Source organism: Anolis sagrei, chromosome 6 (assembly GCF_037176765.1).
Source record: "Anolis sagrei isolate rAnoSag1 chromosome 6, rAnoSag1.mat, whole genome shotgun sequence".
NCBI lineage: Eukaryota > Metazoa > Chordata > Lepidosauria > Squamata > Dactyloidae > Anolis > Anolis sagrei.
In genome coordinates, this window is record NC_090026.1 from 78,663,578 (window position 1) to 78,683,648 (window position 20,071).

At 39.0% G+C, this 20,071-nt stretch overlaps 2 protein-coding genes across 5 annotated transcripts in view; one reads left to right on the plus strand and one right to left on the minus strand.

The window, feature by feature from the left end:
• The window catches only part of NPHP3 (nephrocystin 3), a 52,049-nt gene extending 47,493 nt beyond the window's left edge, over positions 1-4,556 (plus strand). For all 3 annotated transcript variants that reach the window (XM_060781811.2, XM_067470210.1, XM_067470211.1), the window contains one exon: positions 2,917-4,556. In XM_060781811.2, the coding sequence (XP_060637794.2) occupies positions 2,917-3,097 (181 nt within the window). In that variant the 3' untranslated portion in view covers positions 3,098-4,556. The remainder of the gene's footprint in view (positions 1-2,916) is intronic.
• Positions 4,557-4,663: 107 nt separating this feature from the next.
• Positions 4,664-20,064, minus strand: UBA5 (ubiquitin like modifier activating enzyme 5). Of its 2 annotated transcripts, XM_060781809.2 has the most exons (12): positions 19,764-20,064; positions 16,887-16,932; positions 16,196-16,285; positions 14,271-14,380; positions 13,676-13,762; positions 12,418-12,502; positions 10,662-10,766; positions 10,068-10,195; positions 9,826-9,961; positions 9,577-9,652; positions 7,806-7,912; positions 4,664-7,415 (listed from the first exon to the last, which is right to left on the minus strand). In XM_060781809.2, exons 1-12 carry the CDS (start codon positions 19,922-19,924, stop codon positions 7,332-7,334), a joined length of 1,215 nt encoding a protein of 404 aa, XP_060637792.2. In that variant the 5' UTR covers positions 19,925-20,064; the 3' UTR covers positions 4,664-7,331. The 2 variants fall into 2 exon arrangements, with proteins under 2 accessions (XP_060637792.2, XP_060637793.1); XM_060781810.2 differs by lacking the exons at positions 16,887-16,932; positions 19,764-20,064 and having other exon boundaries at positions 16,201-16,287.
• Positions 20,065-20,071: the final 7 nt, after the last annotated feature.

The window sequence follows — 20,071 nt, forward strand, 5'->3', positions numbered from 1 at the left end:
GTAAAGACTGGTTATTATGTAGATCACAGTTCCTTCTAGAGATCAAGGGCATTTTTAAAGTTAACCGTCTGAACTATGGAAAAAGTTCTGTAAATTGTATTGAATAAAAATAGCAATGATGAGTATCATCTAAAACTTGCAAGCTGGAAAGGAGTTCGGGGGGGGGGAGGGTTGTTTCAAATAGTACGAAGTAATGATGGACACCGTCTTTGTGTTCAGGTGGTAAGTCCGTGGGCTGGACCCCACCTGATGAAGGTTCACGTCGTTAAATTTTTTTGTTTATTCGCTCAGTTGCTTCCAATTTTTTGTGACCTCATGGACCAGCCCATGCCAGTCCTCCCTGTCGGCTGTCACCACCCCTAGGTCCTTCAAGGTCAAGCCGGTCACTTCAAGGATATCATCCATCTTGCCCTTGGTCGGCCCCTCTTCCTTTTTCCTTCCATTTTCTCCAGCTTTCCTGTCTTCTCATTATGTGGCTAAAGTACGAGGGGTATTTTTTAAGTAAGGTCCGTTTTGTTGTAGACACTAGTAGTTCGCGCGCATACCACAACGAGCGCGTGCGTCGTGTACCGGCATGCCTTGGGAACAACTGTGCTCAGTTTCCGCTCTGTAGCTAACCTGTACGGTTCTGTTCTGTGCTTTAAAAATGTTTAAGACTATCAACTCACCCGCTGCATGTGAGGTTCGCTCAGTGATACGGTTTTTGTCAGTAAGGAACCTGCCTGCTGCAGAAATTCATCGACAGATTTGTGAAGTGTACGGTGATACTGATATGAGTGAAAGCAAAGTGCGTAAGTGGGTACGACAATTCAAAGATGGCTGTGACAACATCCATGATGAGGACCGCTCCGGTCGCCCTTCTTTGATTACAGACGATTTGGTGGCGGCAAGTTTTTATGAAGAGGGTATTTTAAAATTGGTTCAGAGGTATGATAAGTGTTTGAACAAACTTGCTTGGCAACTATGTCGAAAAATAGAGTGAAGTATGTACTTTCTGAAAATAAACTTACTTTTTTGAAATAAACTTTCGTTGTGTACTTATGTTCAAATGGACCTTACTTAAAAATACCCCTTGTACTTCACCTTTGCCTCTAATATCCTTCCCTCCAGTGAGCAGACGGGCTTTATTTCCTGGAGTATGGACTGTTTTTTTCTTCTCGCTGTCCAAGGCACTCTCAGAACTTTCCTCCAGCACCACAGTTCAAAAGTGTCTATCTTCCTTCGCTCAGCCTTCCTTATGATCCAGTTCTCGCATCCATAGATAACTACAGGGAATACCATTGCTTTAACTATATGGATCTTCGTTGCCAATGTGATGTCTCAACTCTCCACTATTTTATCAAGATTGGTCTCCTCCCAGGAAGTAAACATCTTCTGATTTCTTGGCTGCAGTCTGTGTTTGCAGTAATTTTTGCTCCTAGAAATACAAAGTCTGTCACTGCCTCCACGTTTTCTCCCTCTGTTTGCCAGTTATCAGTCAGTCTGGTTGCCATAATCTTGGTTTTTTATGTTTAACTGCAACCCAGCTTTTGCACTTTCTTCTTTCACCTTGGTTATAAGGCTCTGTCTTTAAAAAAGAATACAAAAAATGTCCACTGTAATAAGGAAACCCCATATAGAATGCCACAGGGAGACTCGGCTTGGTTAATGTTGAAATCAGCATAGATTTACTGCTCTAGTGAGAGCAATGGCTTGAACTAAGACACTTGAAACACAGTAATTCTTCTGATCAGTGGATGTTTTTGCAAGATGTAGAAGAAAAGAAGATTGGTGGAGGGCCTTGAAGTGAACTCCTGGCCATAACCAAGCTCTCTATGGATCTCTTTTGACTATGGGGATCTTTAGGAGGTTAGGTTTGCCCTGGGAGTTTTTCAGCTAGAGTCTTCTTGGTGACCTATTTTAGGTTTGTGTGTGGTAGAGACGAGGGGAAAGAATAGTAATGCCTCCATCACCAAAAAGAGCTGCTTTGGTGACAACCAAGCAACCCAGAAGCTGTCAAAACAACTTGCTTTCAACCCGTATCCATTTTCCTGCTTCTTCTGTGTTGCCCCTGTTGCTTACATTGGTGTTAATCAGTGTCTCTGAATACTATTCTTGTAGCATGCGGAATTTATTCTGGGGAGAACTGTATATACCCAAGTATAAGCCGAGTTTTTCAGCCCTTTTAGTCTGAAAATGGCCCACTCGGCTTATACTCGACTCAAAATTATTTATTATTTTACTATGCTGTTATCATTTTTATTATTTTACTGACACAAACACACAGTATGTCACAGCAAATGAGATCTATATGCTGGATTTCGAATCACAAAATTATCATCATCATCATCATCATTACATGTATTAATTTACTCTATTATTATGATTATTACATTTACATTATTTTACTCTATTATTACATTTATTATTTTGCTTTATTGTTATTACATGTATTGTGTTACTCTGTTATTACATTTACATTATTTTACTCTATTATTTTATTACATTTATTATTTTACTCTATTATTACTGTTATTACATTTTTATTGTTTTAATCTCTATTATTTTTGGAAGGATAAGTAGGCACATGTACACTGAAGAAGGTTAGAATAATGGCTTAATCAAAATTGAACGATCTTAAATTACAGTTTTATGTAAATATTCAAAAACACTTAACCTACTGATGCCTCAATTAATGTAATTTTATTGGTATCATTTTTATTTTGAAATTTACCAGTAGCTGCTGCATTTCACACTCTCGGCTTATATTTGAATCAATACATTCTCCCAGTTTTAGTGGTAAAATTAGGTACCTCATCTTATATTTGGGTCAGCATATATATGAGGATCACATATGGTATGATCTTCACATTGTGTAAATGTTACCACTATGATTGTTGAAAACATATTTATTCAACTTATTTCTTTTTCCCTAAGCTATGAAGGAGGGGATTTTGAGAAGGCTGCAGAGCTGTATAAGAGAGCCATGGAAATCAAAGAAGCAGAGACTTTGTTGATGGGCGGAAAGGCAGCTTCCCGTCACTCGTCAAGCGGAGATACCCTCAGTTTGAAAAGTGTATTATCTCCCAATGTGCTGCTGCAGAATGCTCGAAGGTGATGCGCACACAGGCCAAGAAGCAATTGTGTCTCCAGCACCAAGAGAATTGAGTTTCTTCCCTTCTCTGCAGCCCTCCATGGCAGCAAAAAACAGTCCGAAGAGACTCCCGGCCCCTTTCTCCCAAGAGCATTTTTAGTGTGAAGGTGATTGCAAACTGGATGAGTGATGCCTTGGACCAATACAGCTAAGCACACCATTGGATCCTGGCCAGAAAGTACGACAAAATGTCAGTCTTTTAATGGCTGTAATGAAGTGTTAAAGTATTAAAGTGGTCAATGTTGGACACTATATTGAGGAAGAAATAGCGGAACAGAACATGTGTCTAGAACACTATCCCACTTCAAGACACAAACATTCAACCATTTTCAGTATTGCAAAATACTGTGGGGATAAATCCTAACAGTTTAAAAAGTAGTATTATTTATGATATCCAAAACCTCAGTATATTATGGGAGTTTCTGTCCCATTTATTTCAAGACTTGAGCTTGAGTTGTTTACCAATTTTTATGCTTCAGATTTTATTGAAATATCATTAAGGTTAGTATGTATTTGCACTGTAAGAAAATGTTGGTTAATTTCTACCTCTTTCAGGCGGATTTTGAATTAGGAGTGCTGTTTTGAAGATAAAGCTTGTGTGGAAATCACTCCAATCACTAATGGGCTTTCAGGAATATTTTCAGTGTACGAAGTTGTTCTAAAGGTACTTGGTAGTTTGTAAAGGAAATTCCATTAAGGGTCTTTATACTTAGTACATTTCACATTCTTCTATCCACATGTGAACAGTTTGTATGTGCAGTCATTAAGTTCAGGCTTTGATCTCAGTGAGATTAATACTCTTTGATTACTCTTTTAGTCAAATTTAATTTTATTAACATTTGTATGAGTGGAATTGGTGAGGTATAGAACTGAGAAAATTAGAGGTATTGTGAAGAAATACTACACAAACAATAATATGAAGTTTCGTATAATTTTGTAAAAAAAAATGTGGAATGGTTAAAAACAAACCAAGTCTGCTCATATATAACATTAAATAGTGGCTGAACATTTCATAAATGAGACTTTGGCTTATTTATCCCACCCTTTGTTTTGAATTGTGGCTATGATTACATCAAACCTGGATAGTGATAAATGGATCTACAGAAAATGGCCTTTTGAAACAAGCCAACTTCGAACTGATTTATCAGGTTGTCTGCTTTTTAGCAAGTCATCCAATCTGTAAGTTGTGTTTTTCACAAAAAGAAGCAAACAGTTCCAATGTTTATGGTGTTATACATGAGTGCACCTTATTCCAGTTAATGCTAATCTCTGAAGTCTTTTATAGCTCAGAAGCAAATAAGTGAAAAAGAAACCAGGTTTCTTCTGTCTTGGTTGTAGCATCAACTTGACCATGCCAGTTTTGAGTTTTAAAAGCACTTTCTTTGCAGATATATGTCAAATAAATTACTTTGCAATAATCTTATTTCAAGACTTGTTTGAAAATAATTAAAGGCTGCGGCGATGGGGAAGAATGGATTTACATAAGAAAGCGGAGAGATGAAGATAAATCATTCAGAAAGTCTGCTACACTTTTGAAATCCTTATTTTCTGTTGAAATGATTTTATTTCATAAAGAGTTGATAGCAAAATGTGCACAAAACAATTCATTCTGCTGGAAGCTGAACTCTTCTGCAATTCAAACTTCCAAAATCTATAACCATTACATAAACATTGAATAGTTACAAATTCATTCCTAACTTCTATAGCAGAAAGCTTCGGAGAATCACATACATTAGGGAAGAAGGAACTGCCTGCATTTTGAAAGCATGAATTTGATAAATAAATAGGAGCAACCCAAGCCTTTTAATAATATTTATTGGCAATTGGGGCTGGTAATGCCAAGGAAGAGGTAAGAACTTTTTGTTGCTGTGTACCTTCAAATTGTTTCCGACTTATAGAGACCCTAAGATGACTTTATCTTAAGGTTTTCTTTGAGGAGGGGAAAGCTGTCGTTGCCTCCGAGGCCAAGAAAATGTGACTTTTCCAGCCCTGTTCTCCAGAGTCCTAGTTCATGTTGGCTCACTACAGATAAGAACACAGTTGCAAAAATGCACTGAAATTACAGTGTAATCTACAGGAATTTAGGTTTTGAGCCAATTTTTACTTTGTTTTGTATCAAAGTCCCACACAGCATATATACATGTATATATAAACATGTTTGATTCTTTCTCTCCCTGCCTTCTTACACAGTTGAATAGTATTTTAACAAGAAGTCTTTCAGTTTAGAGTTCAGTAGAAAGGCAATTTTATAGTTTCCGAAATCTATGTTTATTTCAGCAAGCAAAGATGGTTTACTGAAAGGGGTGCTTAAATGCCACAGTAGTTAAATGGAAACCCACTGATTGTAGGACTGCTTCTCTAATGGAGTGCAGCATCCTCCTTCAGATAGCTGGAGCATAACTTACAAATATATACTACAGGAAACGTAACCATTACTTTAAATTTGTATTATTACAAATACTTGCTACAGGGTACTGCAGAGATGGTGCCATACTTTCACAAGTTTTAACTACTCTTTGCGGTTTCTCAAGTTGCTCCTGACACACACACACCCAGTATACCCTATTTGCCTTTGCTCGGTGCTTTACTGCTCTGATTGAGTTCCTGGATGCTTGGGAAGTGCATGCACATAGTTAAAAGTCAATGAAATTCCAAAGTCCATAAGTAACTCCTTGCCTATAATCACTTACCACTAGCTGCATGTGTGTGATTATTTACCTTTTAATCTGGTAAGATAATTATTAACAGTATAAACTACAGCTAATTATCCACTCTGACAAAAGCTGTAATTTCTTTCACTTGTTAGGGAGTATCTATCAATTGAAGGAACTAATTGAACTGCTTTTCAGCTTGAGGGTTGTGGCCAATGGTACCTTATTTCGAAACTTGAGTGTTCACTCCATGAACTTAAAGCACATCGTGATTTTTAATGTTTTTCTCTCCTCCTCCTGCTCCACATTTTTGCTAGCTGCATAATCAGTGGGCAGGTTTTTATGCAGAAGTCTTAGTCTCCCCCACTATGCTGCCAGCAGAATACAATTTTTAGTATATTCAGTTTTGCACTTACAAGTAACAGACACAGGAAAACATGATTTTTGGATTCAAGAAACACTTAAAGACTTCATGATTCATACTGAGGCAAAGTGTTGTAATGGAAGTAACAGGCATGTGTGATGCATTACAAAATGATAGACCTAGTTTATATACAATGCTGAACTATGATATAAGGCAGTGGTTCTCAACCTGTGGGTCTCCATATGCTTTGGCCTTCAACTCCCAGAAATCCTAATAGCTGGTAAACTGGGTGGGATTTCTGGGAGTTGTAGTCCAAAACACCTGGGGCCCCACAAGTTGAGAACCACTGATATAAGGTGACATGTCCTCCCTTCTGTCAGTCTTAACAAAGTTTTAGGTCTGTCTCAGCCTTGGCTGCCAGAAGGAATAATTCTTTCACTTTTCCCAGCTCCTGGCTTGTAGTTACACATAAACCATTCATCCTGCAAGTCCATTGCAAAACAGACAATTGTGTAATAAAACTGGTTAAATTAACAACATAGTCATTCAAAGCCATATTTCCAATTTCTACATGACAATCCAGAAATACCAGTATTCTAATATGGACAATGTGACAGTAAGAGAGGCGTGCTCAAGCCTGCAGTTTTTCCTATGCTGGCAGAGATAAATAAACATAAGAAAACTGTTTTCTTAACTAATATATGCCCCTTTAAACCAACAACTCACAGTATTTCATCATCCACGATGGCTAAGGCTGGTGGGAACTGTAAGCCAAAACATTTCAGAGCTGCTTATGTAGGGGAAGGTCTATGAAGTGTCCAAATAATGTTTTAAATCGGAACTAAGGTTACAACAGCTATTAAGGTATTTGATTCTAAATAATACATTTTAGAAAATATTAGATATTTTGTACAATAACTTTGTCTATTTTTCTTATATTGTCATGCTAGCAAGTAACCTGTTTACCATCCATATTTGGTCTACAAGGCAGCTGCCTTTCAGGGTTACAGACAAGTAAATTTTATTGTCAGCTTGCCTTAAGTTTACATCACACATTTGGACCCCCATACATTCAGAAAGATGTGAATTTAAAGTTATTAAGTTAACATAAATAAGCAGACTAAAGATGGACCATCATCCATGAAAGGCCAAGTACGATACAAAATGCACCCCTGAAGTAGTATTAAATAGTCTTCATTTTAGCCATAAGTTCTTCTAGACTTTCCTCGGATTCAGCAACAGTTTCTCCATCTATAGAGTTTTCTTCCTGTTAAGGACAGAAAAGAAAATTACCATGATCCCCTGCTTCTTTGCCCAAGACAAACAACTCCAACAAGCTAAGCATCTCAATAGCACATAATACAGGCCTTGAGTAGAACGTGTGATATTCCATCACATAATAGCTGCATTTTGCCCCTTTTTGTTGGAAAAATGAGGGTGCAATAATTAAGTGATGAAAAAATCTGCCTTTGATTTTCTGATTTCTGTGAAATTGCAACTATTACTGGAAATGGGCAACCTAATATACATGAAGAAAACAATCACAACTAGAAATTAGCAGCTTTCACAGCTTATTCATAAGTAAATTCAAGTTCAAAGCCAGTCTAAATTGAAAATATTACTTTTAAAAAGTATGTTATTAAGAAATTTTAGTGACCTTATCAGGTATTGTATATGCCAGTGTGATGCCTTCTGGAAGATCAGGAACTGGACCTGAAGCAGCTTTCAACTCCTCTTCAGAAACCTCTGAAACCAATTCTATACCTGAATAGCCAGCAAAACATAAAGACATAATGATTATTTGGTGGGTTTTTTAACCACTGTTGCAAACTGATCCTCTTTCCTTGGAAGAGGAACAGAAAAAGCTTTGGCTTACATCGTGAAAGCTTCCCTTTGCAATTTGGGTCAACAAAACTCTTGATCAGATAGTCTTCAAACAAAAGCAGGCAGGCTTGCCAAGATACTGACATCTCTATCATTTCGTCTTTATAGGAGACAGATTTAAGGGAAAACCCTCCCATCCTTTCTCTTCCTCCTCCCAGCCACCTACTTGATCCCCTTTTCACCCAAACATCACAAAGATGAACAAGAATAGTAAGTTTGTTAAGAAAATAGTATTTAATATAAAAAGTTTCAAAATACATCCATGAGCTAGATTTCCAGAAGCTTAACAAAAAACAATAACTAACCCTCAATAGGAATTCCAAAAATCACGTTAGGCAAAAAGCAAGAAACTGTAATCCAAGGTTTGTTGCTTTTAAACTAGAATTATATCCAAAAGTTTGGAAGCATGAACATGACTATAATCCAGAGGCTTGATACATGAACTTGACTATAATCCCAAGGTTTAAAACTTGAAACAAGATTTGTAATCCAAACAGGAGAAATGGAACTTGAAGAAGAAAACAAGATACAGCCCCAAGAACAGAACTAACCCAGAGTTTCCAAGACAGGCAGCTTGACACATGAAAATCCAGCGTTGATCTTCCCACCAAACATTGACTCCAATTCTTTCAGAATACTCTTTCTTGCCTATGACATCATCCTGGGTTCCCTGTGTTTATCTTTCAGTCTCTGGGAACACCGGATTTGTCTCTGTTTCATACTATCTCTTCTGATCTGTAAGCACTGGGTTATCTGTAACTCTCTTGTGTCCTCCATATTCATTTCAGAGTCAATCCCTGGCTGATTCTCATGCGAATCATTGCCTGTTTTCCTGACAACAGATCTACCCAAAACATTCTCACGTCCCCCACAGAAACACCAGGCTCAACCTCAATCCTTGTCCTCATCCTCAGAGGCGTCAAAGGCCTCAACAGCCCTTTATCTTATATTCAACCACATTTCTGTACCTTAGAGACAACTGTCAGTGGGGGACAAATTATTTGGGGGGGCCTCCATCACTGACTCTTGTGCATATTGTAAATTTAAAATTGCGGTGCCTCTGCAATCATGAGTTGCCCATAAATGAAACTCTTATTACTTGAAAAAGTGTGGTACAGAGTTTCAAATTACAGCTGCTAGAGATGCTTCTCCCGGGTCACAAATAGCCCCTGGCTTCAGTTAATCGCAAGATGGCGACTGCACAACATTAGGCCTAATGAGACATTCTCCATTTGCAGAGTAATTCTTTTCAGTTTGTTAGTGGTTAGTAAAACTTGGTGGCTCATTAAACCAATGATAACTTTTTGTGTAATTGTAACATGTTGCCATCATGAAATATCTTGCTTTGAAACTGGGTCCATCATTCTGTACTATACTGCCTGGCACTCTTCGAAGATTCCTCTATAGCCATTCCCTATGAGAAGGACACGCCTCATGCTGAAGGAGAAAGACTATAGGACTCTGGTTAGCCTTCTCTGAGCAGGGTCCCATCTCAATCCCCCATTAGCCTTGGTAATCCTATTTAAAAAAAATTCAGGGCTCACCCCAATCATTCTCCTCATGTACTATTTCGTCTGCCTCTTCACAGATTTCTTGTTTAGGATTGCTTACTGCTCTTTTCTGGAAATACAAAGGCACTGTGAGCGACAACAGCAAAATTAAGCAGCGGCTTTCAAATGACTTAATGTGAGTATTTATGCTGGGAAAGTATTTATGGAGGAGTTCACACAATACTTTAAAGCTTATCCTGAACTTTAAAGGAATTAAAAATGCTGACGTTTCATTAAATATACCTTGTATTCTTCCTGTTGGTTTCTGCAGTTTTTGTCATCACACTGTGGATTGGGCTTCATGGTCATGGCGGGAAAGAAATCCTGCATTGCATTGTAGCCAAGGTAAAAGCTGACTGTGCCGAAGTTTAATAAAAACCTGGAGAAAATGCGAGAATACACGAAATGCATGTCAAAAAGAAGATTCACAATATGCTCATGATGACCCAGCTAAAAATCAAAGCAACGTAGGTTTAATCACGTACTTGAGGACATTTTGCACAAGGAGGCCAGCAACTACTCCCATAGTCGTGGGCAAACTGGCTGCGCATACACCCTCCCGTTTCAATGTTTTCTCATCTATGTTTGCTGCAACAACAAGTGGTGGTGCACACTGACCAATAGGGAAAAAGAGAAATCATGTTTAAGAAACAATGTGAAAAAGGCAGAGAAAAAAATCAATTGAGTGAGTGAGTGACTATCAATAATTTCCATCAGTCCCCACCCACACATTTCCTAGGAGGCAAAAGAATAAGAGGTAATAAAATAAAACTTTATTTATATTCCACCCTATGTCCTTGAGGGGACTCAGGGCGGAATACAGCAATAGAAGGCAAATATTCAATGCTTATACAGTAAAAACTACAAGTACAAATACACTAACAAACTACCCCAAACCCAAAATAACCAACGTATATCACTTTAAACTCACACACATTGAAATTAAATCCACATGTCAAAACAAATTAAACAAACAAGCAACTTAAAATTAATTTAGATTTTATCTACTATAAAAAAAAGAATCTGAATTCAAAAAAAATTCAGGTAAATAGAAAAAAGGTAAGTAGAGCAACACATACTGCAAAACAAGCTGATTCACCAGGTATGATCAGCTGGATATGGCCGGAGACAGCATTTTCACTTACTCCTGATTCCATCCATATTTGTCCAAGTTCATTGCAAACCTTAAAAAACCAAAATGAGAGTGCAATCAATTTATACATACATAATCTGTATCTATCTATCTACCCCTCTATAGAATAACAGTGAAAATAAGTATATATATATGTAAGTAAGATCAAGGGTCTGGAGAACAAGCCCTATGAGGAGCGGCTTAGGGAACTGGGCATGTTTAGCCTGAAGAAGAGAAGGCTGAGAGGAGATATGATAGCCATGTATAAATACGTGAGAGGAAGCCACAGGGAGGAGGGAGCAAGCTTGTTTTCTGCTTCCTTGGAGACTAGGACGCGGAACAATGGCTTCAAACTACAAGAGAGGAGATTCCATCTGAACATGAGGAAGAACTTCCTGACTGTGAGAGCCGTTCAGCAGTGGAACTCTCTGCCCCGGAGTGTGGTGGAGGCTCCTTCTTTGGAAGCTTTTAAGCAGAGGCTGGATGGCCATTTGTCAGGGGTGATTTGAATGCAATATTCCTGCTTCTTGGCAGGGGGTTGGACTGGATGGCCCATGAGGTCTCTTCCAACTCTTTGATTCTATGATTCTATGATAAGTATCTATGTTTGTATTTCCCAAGATGGCTCCCACATCCAGAGAGCACTATGAACCCCACAGATGATAGATCTGCGCCAAACTTGGCACGCGGACTCCCCGCCTCTTCATGACCAACTTAAAATATTAGTAAGGTTTCAGCTGAGATTGAATGAGGATGATGGGAGCTGTAGTCCATACATATAAAAAGACTCATGTATATCCTACATCTGGAAAGCCATCTGTATTTCTAATGGGACCATTCATAAAATCCCAAACTAAACAGATACTATTTCTAATATTGATCATTACAAAACGGCTAACCCAGGCATCGCCAGATACCTAAGCAAGTCCGCTATAAAATCTATAGCAGACCAAAGAAAGATGTGATCCTGCATTCGGTCTCAAAGAGCAGCTATTAGCACGATAAACAGAGAATAGATCTTTCTCACTATTGTTCTCTAGAAACAATATACATGCAAACTACCTCTGATCCTGCATGCTGCACAGCTAACATGGCTAGTAGCCACGAACAGACATATTCGCCATCAATTTTCCTTAGTTACTCCAACCTATTCAAACAAATGTTTGTGTCCCATCACTGTAGTTCACTGAATGGCTCTAGGCTCTAATCTCATGAGAAACAGCAAATACACTTTCTATCCAATTTCTCCACAGCATGCTATTTTATAAAATGCTTCAATTAAAACCCCACTTCTCTAAACCAAACCTTTCCTAACTTCCCAATGATTTGATAGTGATAATTCACTTCGTACCTGTGCCACGTGACAATGCTTTAATCTCATTCTCCAAAAGAGAGATGCCACAATAATTTATGTCATACAGGATACACAATAATTTATGTCATACTATGCATTCACCAAATGTATAATTGCTTTTAACAGAAACATTCACAAGACTAAAGAAAAGTATTTACAATTGCAATACCCTAAAATACAACAACTGTGTGATTTTTTTCCTGCACTGATTAAACAATTGAGCTTGTGTAACATTGGTGCATTAGCACTTGCATTCACAGTCTCTGGCAGCATATGTCCTATTTATATTTAGATGAGAGTAGGTTATCAGATAGAAAACATTAACCCACAGACATTACACTGTACTTACTGTGTTAATTGCCATACGAGCTTCAAAGTTATCCACACAGCTTAATACCAGATCAACAGGTTTTCCTTCTTCTAATCCACCATAACTAAAAGCAAAAAAACAAATAAACAAAAAACCAACAAAATCCAGATTTTTAAAAATAACTTGCAAGTACAAGCTCTTTCAACAGTTCCCCTTCCTTCCCCTGGAATCATAATTACATCTGACTGAAACTAAGAACATGGGGCTTTTTAAATTTTTCTAAAAAAGCCTTTCTTTCTTCAATCAGTTGCTCCTAAAATATTCCCACCTGGAAGTGTTTTGAGCCACTCTAGGTCCTCCAATGCATTTCTACACTATGCTTCTGACCCAAGTACAGACAGACTCTGGGTTACAGACAAGACAGGTTCTGTAGGTTTGTTTCCAAGTTGATTTGCATGCAAGTTGGAACAGGTACATTTTAAGTGTAATTCCAGCCACGCACACACAAAAGAGCTTTGGATGACTGTATAGTCAAAATGCTGGGTTTGCTCTTATTTATGATTTCAGGTATCTACTGGAAGGGGGGAGGGAGGAGGTCCCTGATCGTATCCCCAGTATATATACTAGTTAAGTACTTTGGCCACATCATGAGGAGACAGGAAAGCCTAGAGAAGACAATTATGCTGGGGAAAGTGGAAGGAAAAAGGAAGAGGGGCCGACCAAGGGCAAGATGGATGGATGGCATCCTTGAAGTGACTGGACTGGCCTTGAAGGAGCTGGGGGTGGTGACGGCCGACAGGGAGCTCTGGCGTGGGCTGGTCGATGAGGTCACGAAGAGTCGGAGACGACTGAACAACAACATACTAGTTATGTGCATTCGAGTCAAAAATCCTTCCAAAAATATTGTCTCTCTGAATTAGTTTCACTGGTTTTTTTCATCTCTGTCTTCCCCTGTTTTCGAAAATTACTTGAAAATAGCCATCCAAAAACTACAAATCTTTTCATTAACAGTGATTTGGGCTCAACTCTAATATATACTAGAAATGGAAATGAAAATGATACAAATCGGACATTGTTATTGTTATCATGTCACGGCTACTGTAATTTTAAAGAGCAAGTATATGGAATAAGTTTAAATGTTTATATTGGAAAGTGCTTACCATACTATTCAAGGTGGTATATTGATTTCATGGCCTATGGCTGGTACAATAAACAATTCATTCAATTCATTCATACTGTCATTAAAAACATTTAGGCTAAAAGAACACCATGCTTTTAACTTTGAAATGAACTTTACCTGATCCTATCCATAAAATGTTGAAAGTTATCCATAGTTGTGATGTTGTAGTTATGTACTTCAAACTGGACATCAGGATTGATGTTCCTAAAGTACAAAAAAAACCTATACTGTTATCTAAAGACCTAAAGTGAAAACATCCAACAGAAATTCTTATACCATTACTTTTTGCAAGTTCTAAGGGTGCATTCCTTCTTGAAAGAAGTCCTGTGGAAAATAAATACGCTGGGGAGGTTGGAAGTTCTAAATACAATTTTTATTTTATTTCTTATATCGTAACTGTATTTTAAGTTTTATCCATGACACAAATATTTAGTTGTTTTTCAGTTTTTTATATTTGCCATTTTAAATTTATTGGGTTGTGTCATGTAATTATGAGCAGCCTTGAATCTCCATGGGGAGAAAGACAGGGTAGAAATAAAGTACATAAATAAAATAAATAAATAAACCAACTTCCTAATAACAATATGAAGTATTAGGATGACCAATTTTTGAGATTGGTTTATTTTACAAATAAACTAATTAGAAGATCTGAAAGTCTGAGTTTGCACCCCACATTCCAAACACTTGGGCCCCCATTTCTCCCACCACATACCTCAGTGTGTGCTCCGCTGCTTGAACTTTGCTCAGTCCAGCCTGATGAGGTTGGAAAAAGAGCCGGTTCATATTTGCCAGCTCCACCTTGTCATAATCAAATAGGAGCAGCTAAAAGAAAGAGTACAAACAATTCTACTTTAGAAGAAATATGGTCAAACCTCTTGGCCTTGTTAATATTTATTCAATGTATCCATGTGGTTTTAAATTGTTTTTGTTTTAATTTTCTAAACTGCCTGAAGTCCTGCTTGCAGGACAAAAATATGGGATTAAAATAAGACAATAATCTTGGCACTATAGCAAGGAATATATACCAGTAAGTACAAAGCACAAGAAACAAATCCAGATGGAAAATGGGGAAGGGATCTTTTCTTTACTTACAAACCCAGACCTTGGTTTCAGACAGATCCAGCACCTTAATGCATACATATATGACAACCCCCCCCCCCTTGGTCTTGTTAATATCCAATAAGAATTTAACACCTGTTATAAATAAAAAATCTCTCTTTAGCCAATAAAATCTTATTAAATAATCAGTGTCGTACATTAGCAATATTCCCTTAAGAACAAATAATAACTTCAAAAATGGGAACAACGTTCATTTCTACAGAATGGACAATTTAAGAAGTTCATGCACTTGTCATGCACCTCAATTTTCCATCCATTAGAAAAAAAACCTTTTAGGGTTACATGTTATGAGAAGGATGAGCTCCCATTTGTTTCCCACATGTCTCTGCAAGAGACAGAAAAGACTAGAGTGGGATACTGTTCAAGAGTGGCACTCAAATGTATATGTACCTTGGATCATGGACAAGGAAAAAAGCAGGATTTAAATAAAATAGTACAAACACACATACGTGGAAGTGGATGTGAAACCAGGGGATTTGGAAACATGAGAAGTAATTCATGTTTCAAAACACATGGGCTGATATCCTAATTGAAGCCAGTGAAGCATAAACATTTTGCCAGCACATTTATGTTATAGGTTCAGATGGAGGAAGCTGCTTCTTCTTTTCCAACCATTGGTTTATGACAAGATTAAAGCTTGGAGAGGGCAATACTGTGCCCCCAGGACTAACAGTTAGCTGCTGTTACACTGCTGACCGAGGAAAATGCTGTACTCTCCCGGGCAACAACTGCTCCTTTCTCTCCTACTGTGCATATGGCAGCTGGTTGGCACTGAGGTATAACATTGCTCTCTGACCACTGAATCAATGAGAGTGTATCATCTAACTCTTACACAACCAGAGAAAAGATTATGCACAAGGTGGTACTGGATGCCTGGTGACACAATGTACTCATACTGAAATAATGGCCCTTTACACCAGCACAAGCCACCAATATGACCCCGTCCAGAGAAGGCATACATACAGAAGCCTCAGCCAAAAACATTGTATTTCTTTGCTTCTAAAACACACTTTTCCCCATATAAACACCTCTAAAACAGGATGCATATTAGAATCATGGGTGCTTTCAATTATATAAATATTAAAAATCTGCAGGTAGTACTGAAATTAATGTGCAACTTACAATTGATAGCATTTTAGAATCAAAGATGTATTTGTCAAACCATTACAGGCCCTCACATACAGTATGTGTCTGCGGAGCAATTGATTCAAATTGCTGTACAAGAAAAGAGATTCCAAATGAGCATAAGGAAAACTTCTTAACAGTAAGAGCAGTTCAACGGTTGACTATACAAGCTTGGAGTGTTGTGAGCATCCTTCTCTGCAGGTTTTTAAGTAGAGGTGTGATGGCTATCTGTGAGGAGTGCTTTGATTGGTTGTTCCTACATGCAAGGGATTAAACTGGATGGCCCTTGTGGTTTCTCACAAGTCTATGATTCCACGGACACTGAACTTTCTCCAAGCACCAATGATTTCATGCATGATTATATTGTTATTATAATGAAGAAATATATATTACCTTACCAATGCCACATCTTGTCAGCATTTCAGCCGTCACGCTGCCAACTCCACCAACACCCACGATGGCTACTGCAAAGGAGCGGATTTTCTGTAACATGAAATCAACTCTGATAAGTACAGCAGGCTCTCAGCCAGAATTCAAGCAACCAAAACTCTCAAGCAACTGGCAAAAATAATCAAAGAAATAATACTTTTTAAACTCTGATTATGTTTTTATGGATTTTTCTGTGATTTTTAAAATAACATTTATATTTAAATCTGTTTTAATGTTTGTATATTTGAAGATTTTAAACTGTACTGAAAGGCTTTTAATGTAAGCCGCTTTGAGTCTCCTTGTTGGAGAGAAAAGCAGGGTATAAATAAACATAAACATAATAAAACATTTTAAAAGCTGTTTTTATAATGTATTAAAACAGTAAAACTCTGCTATATCATGATACATTTGTCTTTATTTCCATTTTTACTGTATTTCAATATTAATATCAAGTCAATACAGAGTTTATGGTGTGACCTAGTATGGGGTATAGTATTAGTTGGGCCTACTTTTAATAGTCGCTCTCAAAGAACCAGAAACTGCATTTATCTGGCACCTATCAATCCCCATAGGTGTTGGTTAATTGAGAGTCTACTGTACTTCATTCCCTGAGGCTATACCATGAAGCCAAATATCTACAAGAACATGGACCCACCTCATAATCTTTCACAATTCCCATTCTTTTCAGAGCCATCAAACGACTAGAGAAAGAGAGGAGGAAACAAAAACACTTTTGTTAAGAATAATTTTTCTCAACCCTCTCACACACATCATTGTTATTTCAATTCCAGTCTGAAACCAACAATTCAGCCCTTCATGACACAATCCTGATACACCATCACCAACTGAATTGGTTGAGACTCAGTGAGATATTCATTGAAAAACTACAGCAAAATGTGTAGCAGGATGTCCCATGAAAACAAAAGTGTTTCCAGTTTAGTATTATAGAACCAATTAGGAAATGGCATTTATAACCCAGGAACAAAAATTGCGTTATTGGCCGCATACAAAAATTATGTATTCTTGTATTATAGTTGTATTCTCAATTCGCTTCTGACACAAGAAATAAAAATAAATTAGCCGCATGAAAATTAACATCAGGTGACTGGATACTCTCACATTTTTTTACCAAACACACGCAATGGGCACTTGAGTGACCCCAAATACAATGCAGATTGTTCAAATCAATGTGTTGTTTTATTTTAGTCTTTCCTGGATGCCATGCTTTTTTGGAAGGTTGTTTAGAGTGTTAATGGTCTTTTAGGCTTCCTCTAGGTGAATAATACAAGAGTTGAATAAAAAGTAATGGCTCCAACTTTGTTACTTGAGTTTGGATGGGAATATTTTAATAAATCAAACGCTGAAATAATCCTTAGAATGTGCTCTTTACCTATCACTATTCACTTTTTCACATAATCACCAGACAATTGGATACATTTCTGCCAATGATTAACAAGTTTTCTGAAGCCATCATGAAAGAAGTCAACACTCTGTTTCCACAACCAGCGTCTCACAGTTCTCTCAACGTCTTCATCAAAAGCATAATGATGTCCCTGCAGATCTTCTTTCATTATCAGGAACAGATGGAAATCAGACGGTGCTAAATCTGGACTGTATGGAGGATGCCATACGTTGGTGAGGTCCAGTCTCTGAAGTTCTGCTGTGTACCCATCATGCACAGATCTTCCAATAGCAATAGTGACCCACACGTTCTTGTAAAAAGCCAATTATACTTGAAATTTCTCTCCGAGTGATACGACAATCGTCCTGAATCAATCGGTCAACCTTTTGCTTGTGAAACTTAGTGGTTGCTGTCACAAGACGGCCAATTTATTTACATTATTTATATTCCGCCCTTCTCACCCCGAAGGGGACTCAGAGCGGATCACAATGTACATATACACGGCAAACATTCAATGCTGTTTTTGACATACAAGACACGCAGACAGATAGAGGCCATTCAGCAGTTCTTCCACTGGATCCTGGAGGTTGCTCGATTTGGCCACAGGGGGAGCTGTCACTTCGTCCACTATGACGCTGAGTCTTTTTGATTGTAGTATTTCCTCCTTGCTCTCCGGCATTTTTATGAGACATGCCGCATTATCACAGGGTGTCTGCGCCCTACACCACTGGAGAAATTACACTGCTTAGCCGGCATTGCACCACCTGACATCCGTCGGGAAGTAGCAGCCAATAGTGAAAGGACCAAGGCAGAGACATCTCCAGCTCATCCCTTGTTTGGGTATCAGCCAGCACGTCAACGACTTAAATCAAGAAATAGTTTTCTTAGATCTACAGAGACACTCGCTGGAACACCTCAGCAAGCGAGAGTTCAAAAGTGGCAGGCTCAAACCCAGCACCTCAATTCATGGGTGATACCAGATGAGAGACTCCCCCCTGGGTACACAGAAGACTGGGCAACTTGGAAGGTGCTGAACAGACTGCACTCTAGCACCACGAGATGCAGAGCCAATCTTAAGAAATGAGGCTACAAAGTTGAATCCACGACATGCGAGTGTGGAGAAGAGCAAACCACTGACCACCTGCTGCAATGCAACCTGAGCCCTGCCACATGCACAAGGGAGGACCTTCTTGCGGCAACACCAGAGGCACTCCAAGTGGCCAGATACTGGTCAAAGGACATTTAATCAGCTACCAAGTTTGCAAAATTTGTGGGGTTTTTTTTATCTGTCTGTTTGTTTTGCTCTGTTAGAAATGTAATACAATGTTCTGGTTGCGGATGACACGATAAATAAATGGTGTCAAAATTAGCCTCCTTTAAACTTAATCGCCCAACGATGTACAGTACTCACATCAACACAATCACCATAAACAGCTTACATTCTCTGATGAATCTCCTTTGGGGTGACACCTTCTACTGTCAAGAATTCAATGATTGCACGTTGCTTAAGTCGCATTGACCGACTGTCCGCGCAGGGTTCCATATGTCGCACTTTAACAACACAACTGTTCAATGCTAAGGCTTTCCGCCAAAATGGAACTTCTTCTTTTTTTTTGTCGTGTCAGGAGCAATTGCTCCTGTTGTGAGAGAATTGGCCGTCTGCAAGGACATTGCCCAGGGTACGCCTGGATGATTTTTGATGTTTTATCATCCTTGTGGGAGGCTCATCTGCCTCTCCCCGGATTCAAACCTGCGACCTGTCGGTCTTCAGTCCTACCGGCACAGGGGTTTAACCCACTATGCCACCGGGGGCTCCGCCAAAATGGAACTGTAGAGGAGAGTCTACTGAACAAGCCAGTACCTGCCGTATACCAGTACTCTTGAGGAGTTACGAAGGTGGAGGCATTACTTTTCATTCAACCCTCGTAGTTCTCTTTTTGAATAATATGTCACAAAGTAGAGCTAAACCAGACATTGGGCAGACTTAGGCCCTCCAGGTGCTTTGGACTTCAACGCCCACAATTCCTAACAGCCTACCGGCTGTTAGGAATTGTGGGAGTTGAAGTCCAAAGCACCTGGAGTGCCCAAGTTTACCCAGGTGCCCCTTCCGCCTCACAGGCCTGTGCCCACCTGTATGGGTTGGAGTCCGTGACTTCCGGGCTCATCTGCTCGATCCGCGCCCGGCCACTCAGCCCCTCGCCGCCGCCCCTCACCCTCTCTCGGGCCAGTTCTTCCTCCAGCTCCTTCACGCGGCTCCGAAGCCGCTCCACTAGGCCCTCCGAGGCAGCCATAGCCGGGCCCCCGCGAAACAACACCTCAGGAAGGAGTCCCAGGATCCCCCAAGGCAGCCGCTCTCCCCTTTGTGACTGAAGAAGCTCGGCCGGCAAGAGACACGTCGCCGCCAATGACGCTTCCTGGAGTAACAGCAAAAGGCGTCC

Excerpts from the sequence above, each read along its gene's own strand:
- UBA5 (XM_060781809.2), bottom strand. The coding sequence starts at position 19,924 with ATGGCTGCCTCGGAGGGCCTAGTGGAGCGGCTTCGGAGCCGCGTGAAG. Across the intron at positions 16,933-19,763 it reads ACGGACTCCAACCCATACAG|TCGTTTGATGGCTCTGAAAA; the intron begins GTGGGCACAGGC and ends CTCTTTCTCTAG. Across the intron at positions 16,286-16,886 it reads GAATTGTGAAAGATTATGAG|AAAATCCGCTCCTTTGCAGT; the intron begins GTGGGTCCATGT and ends TTCATGTTACAG.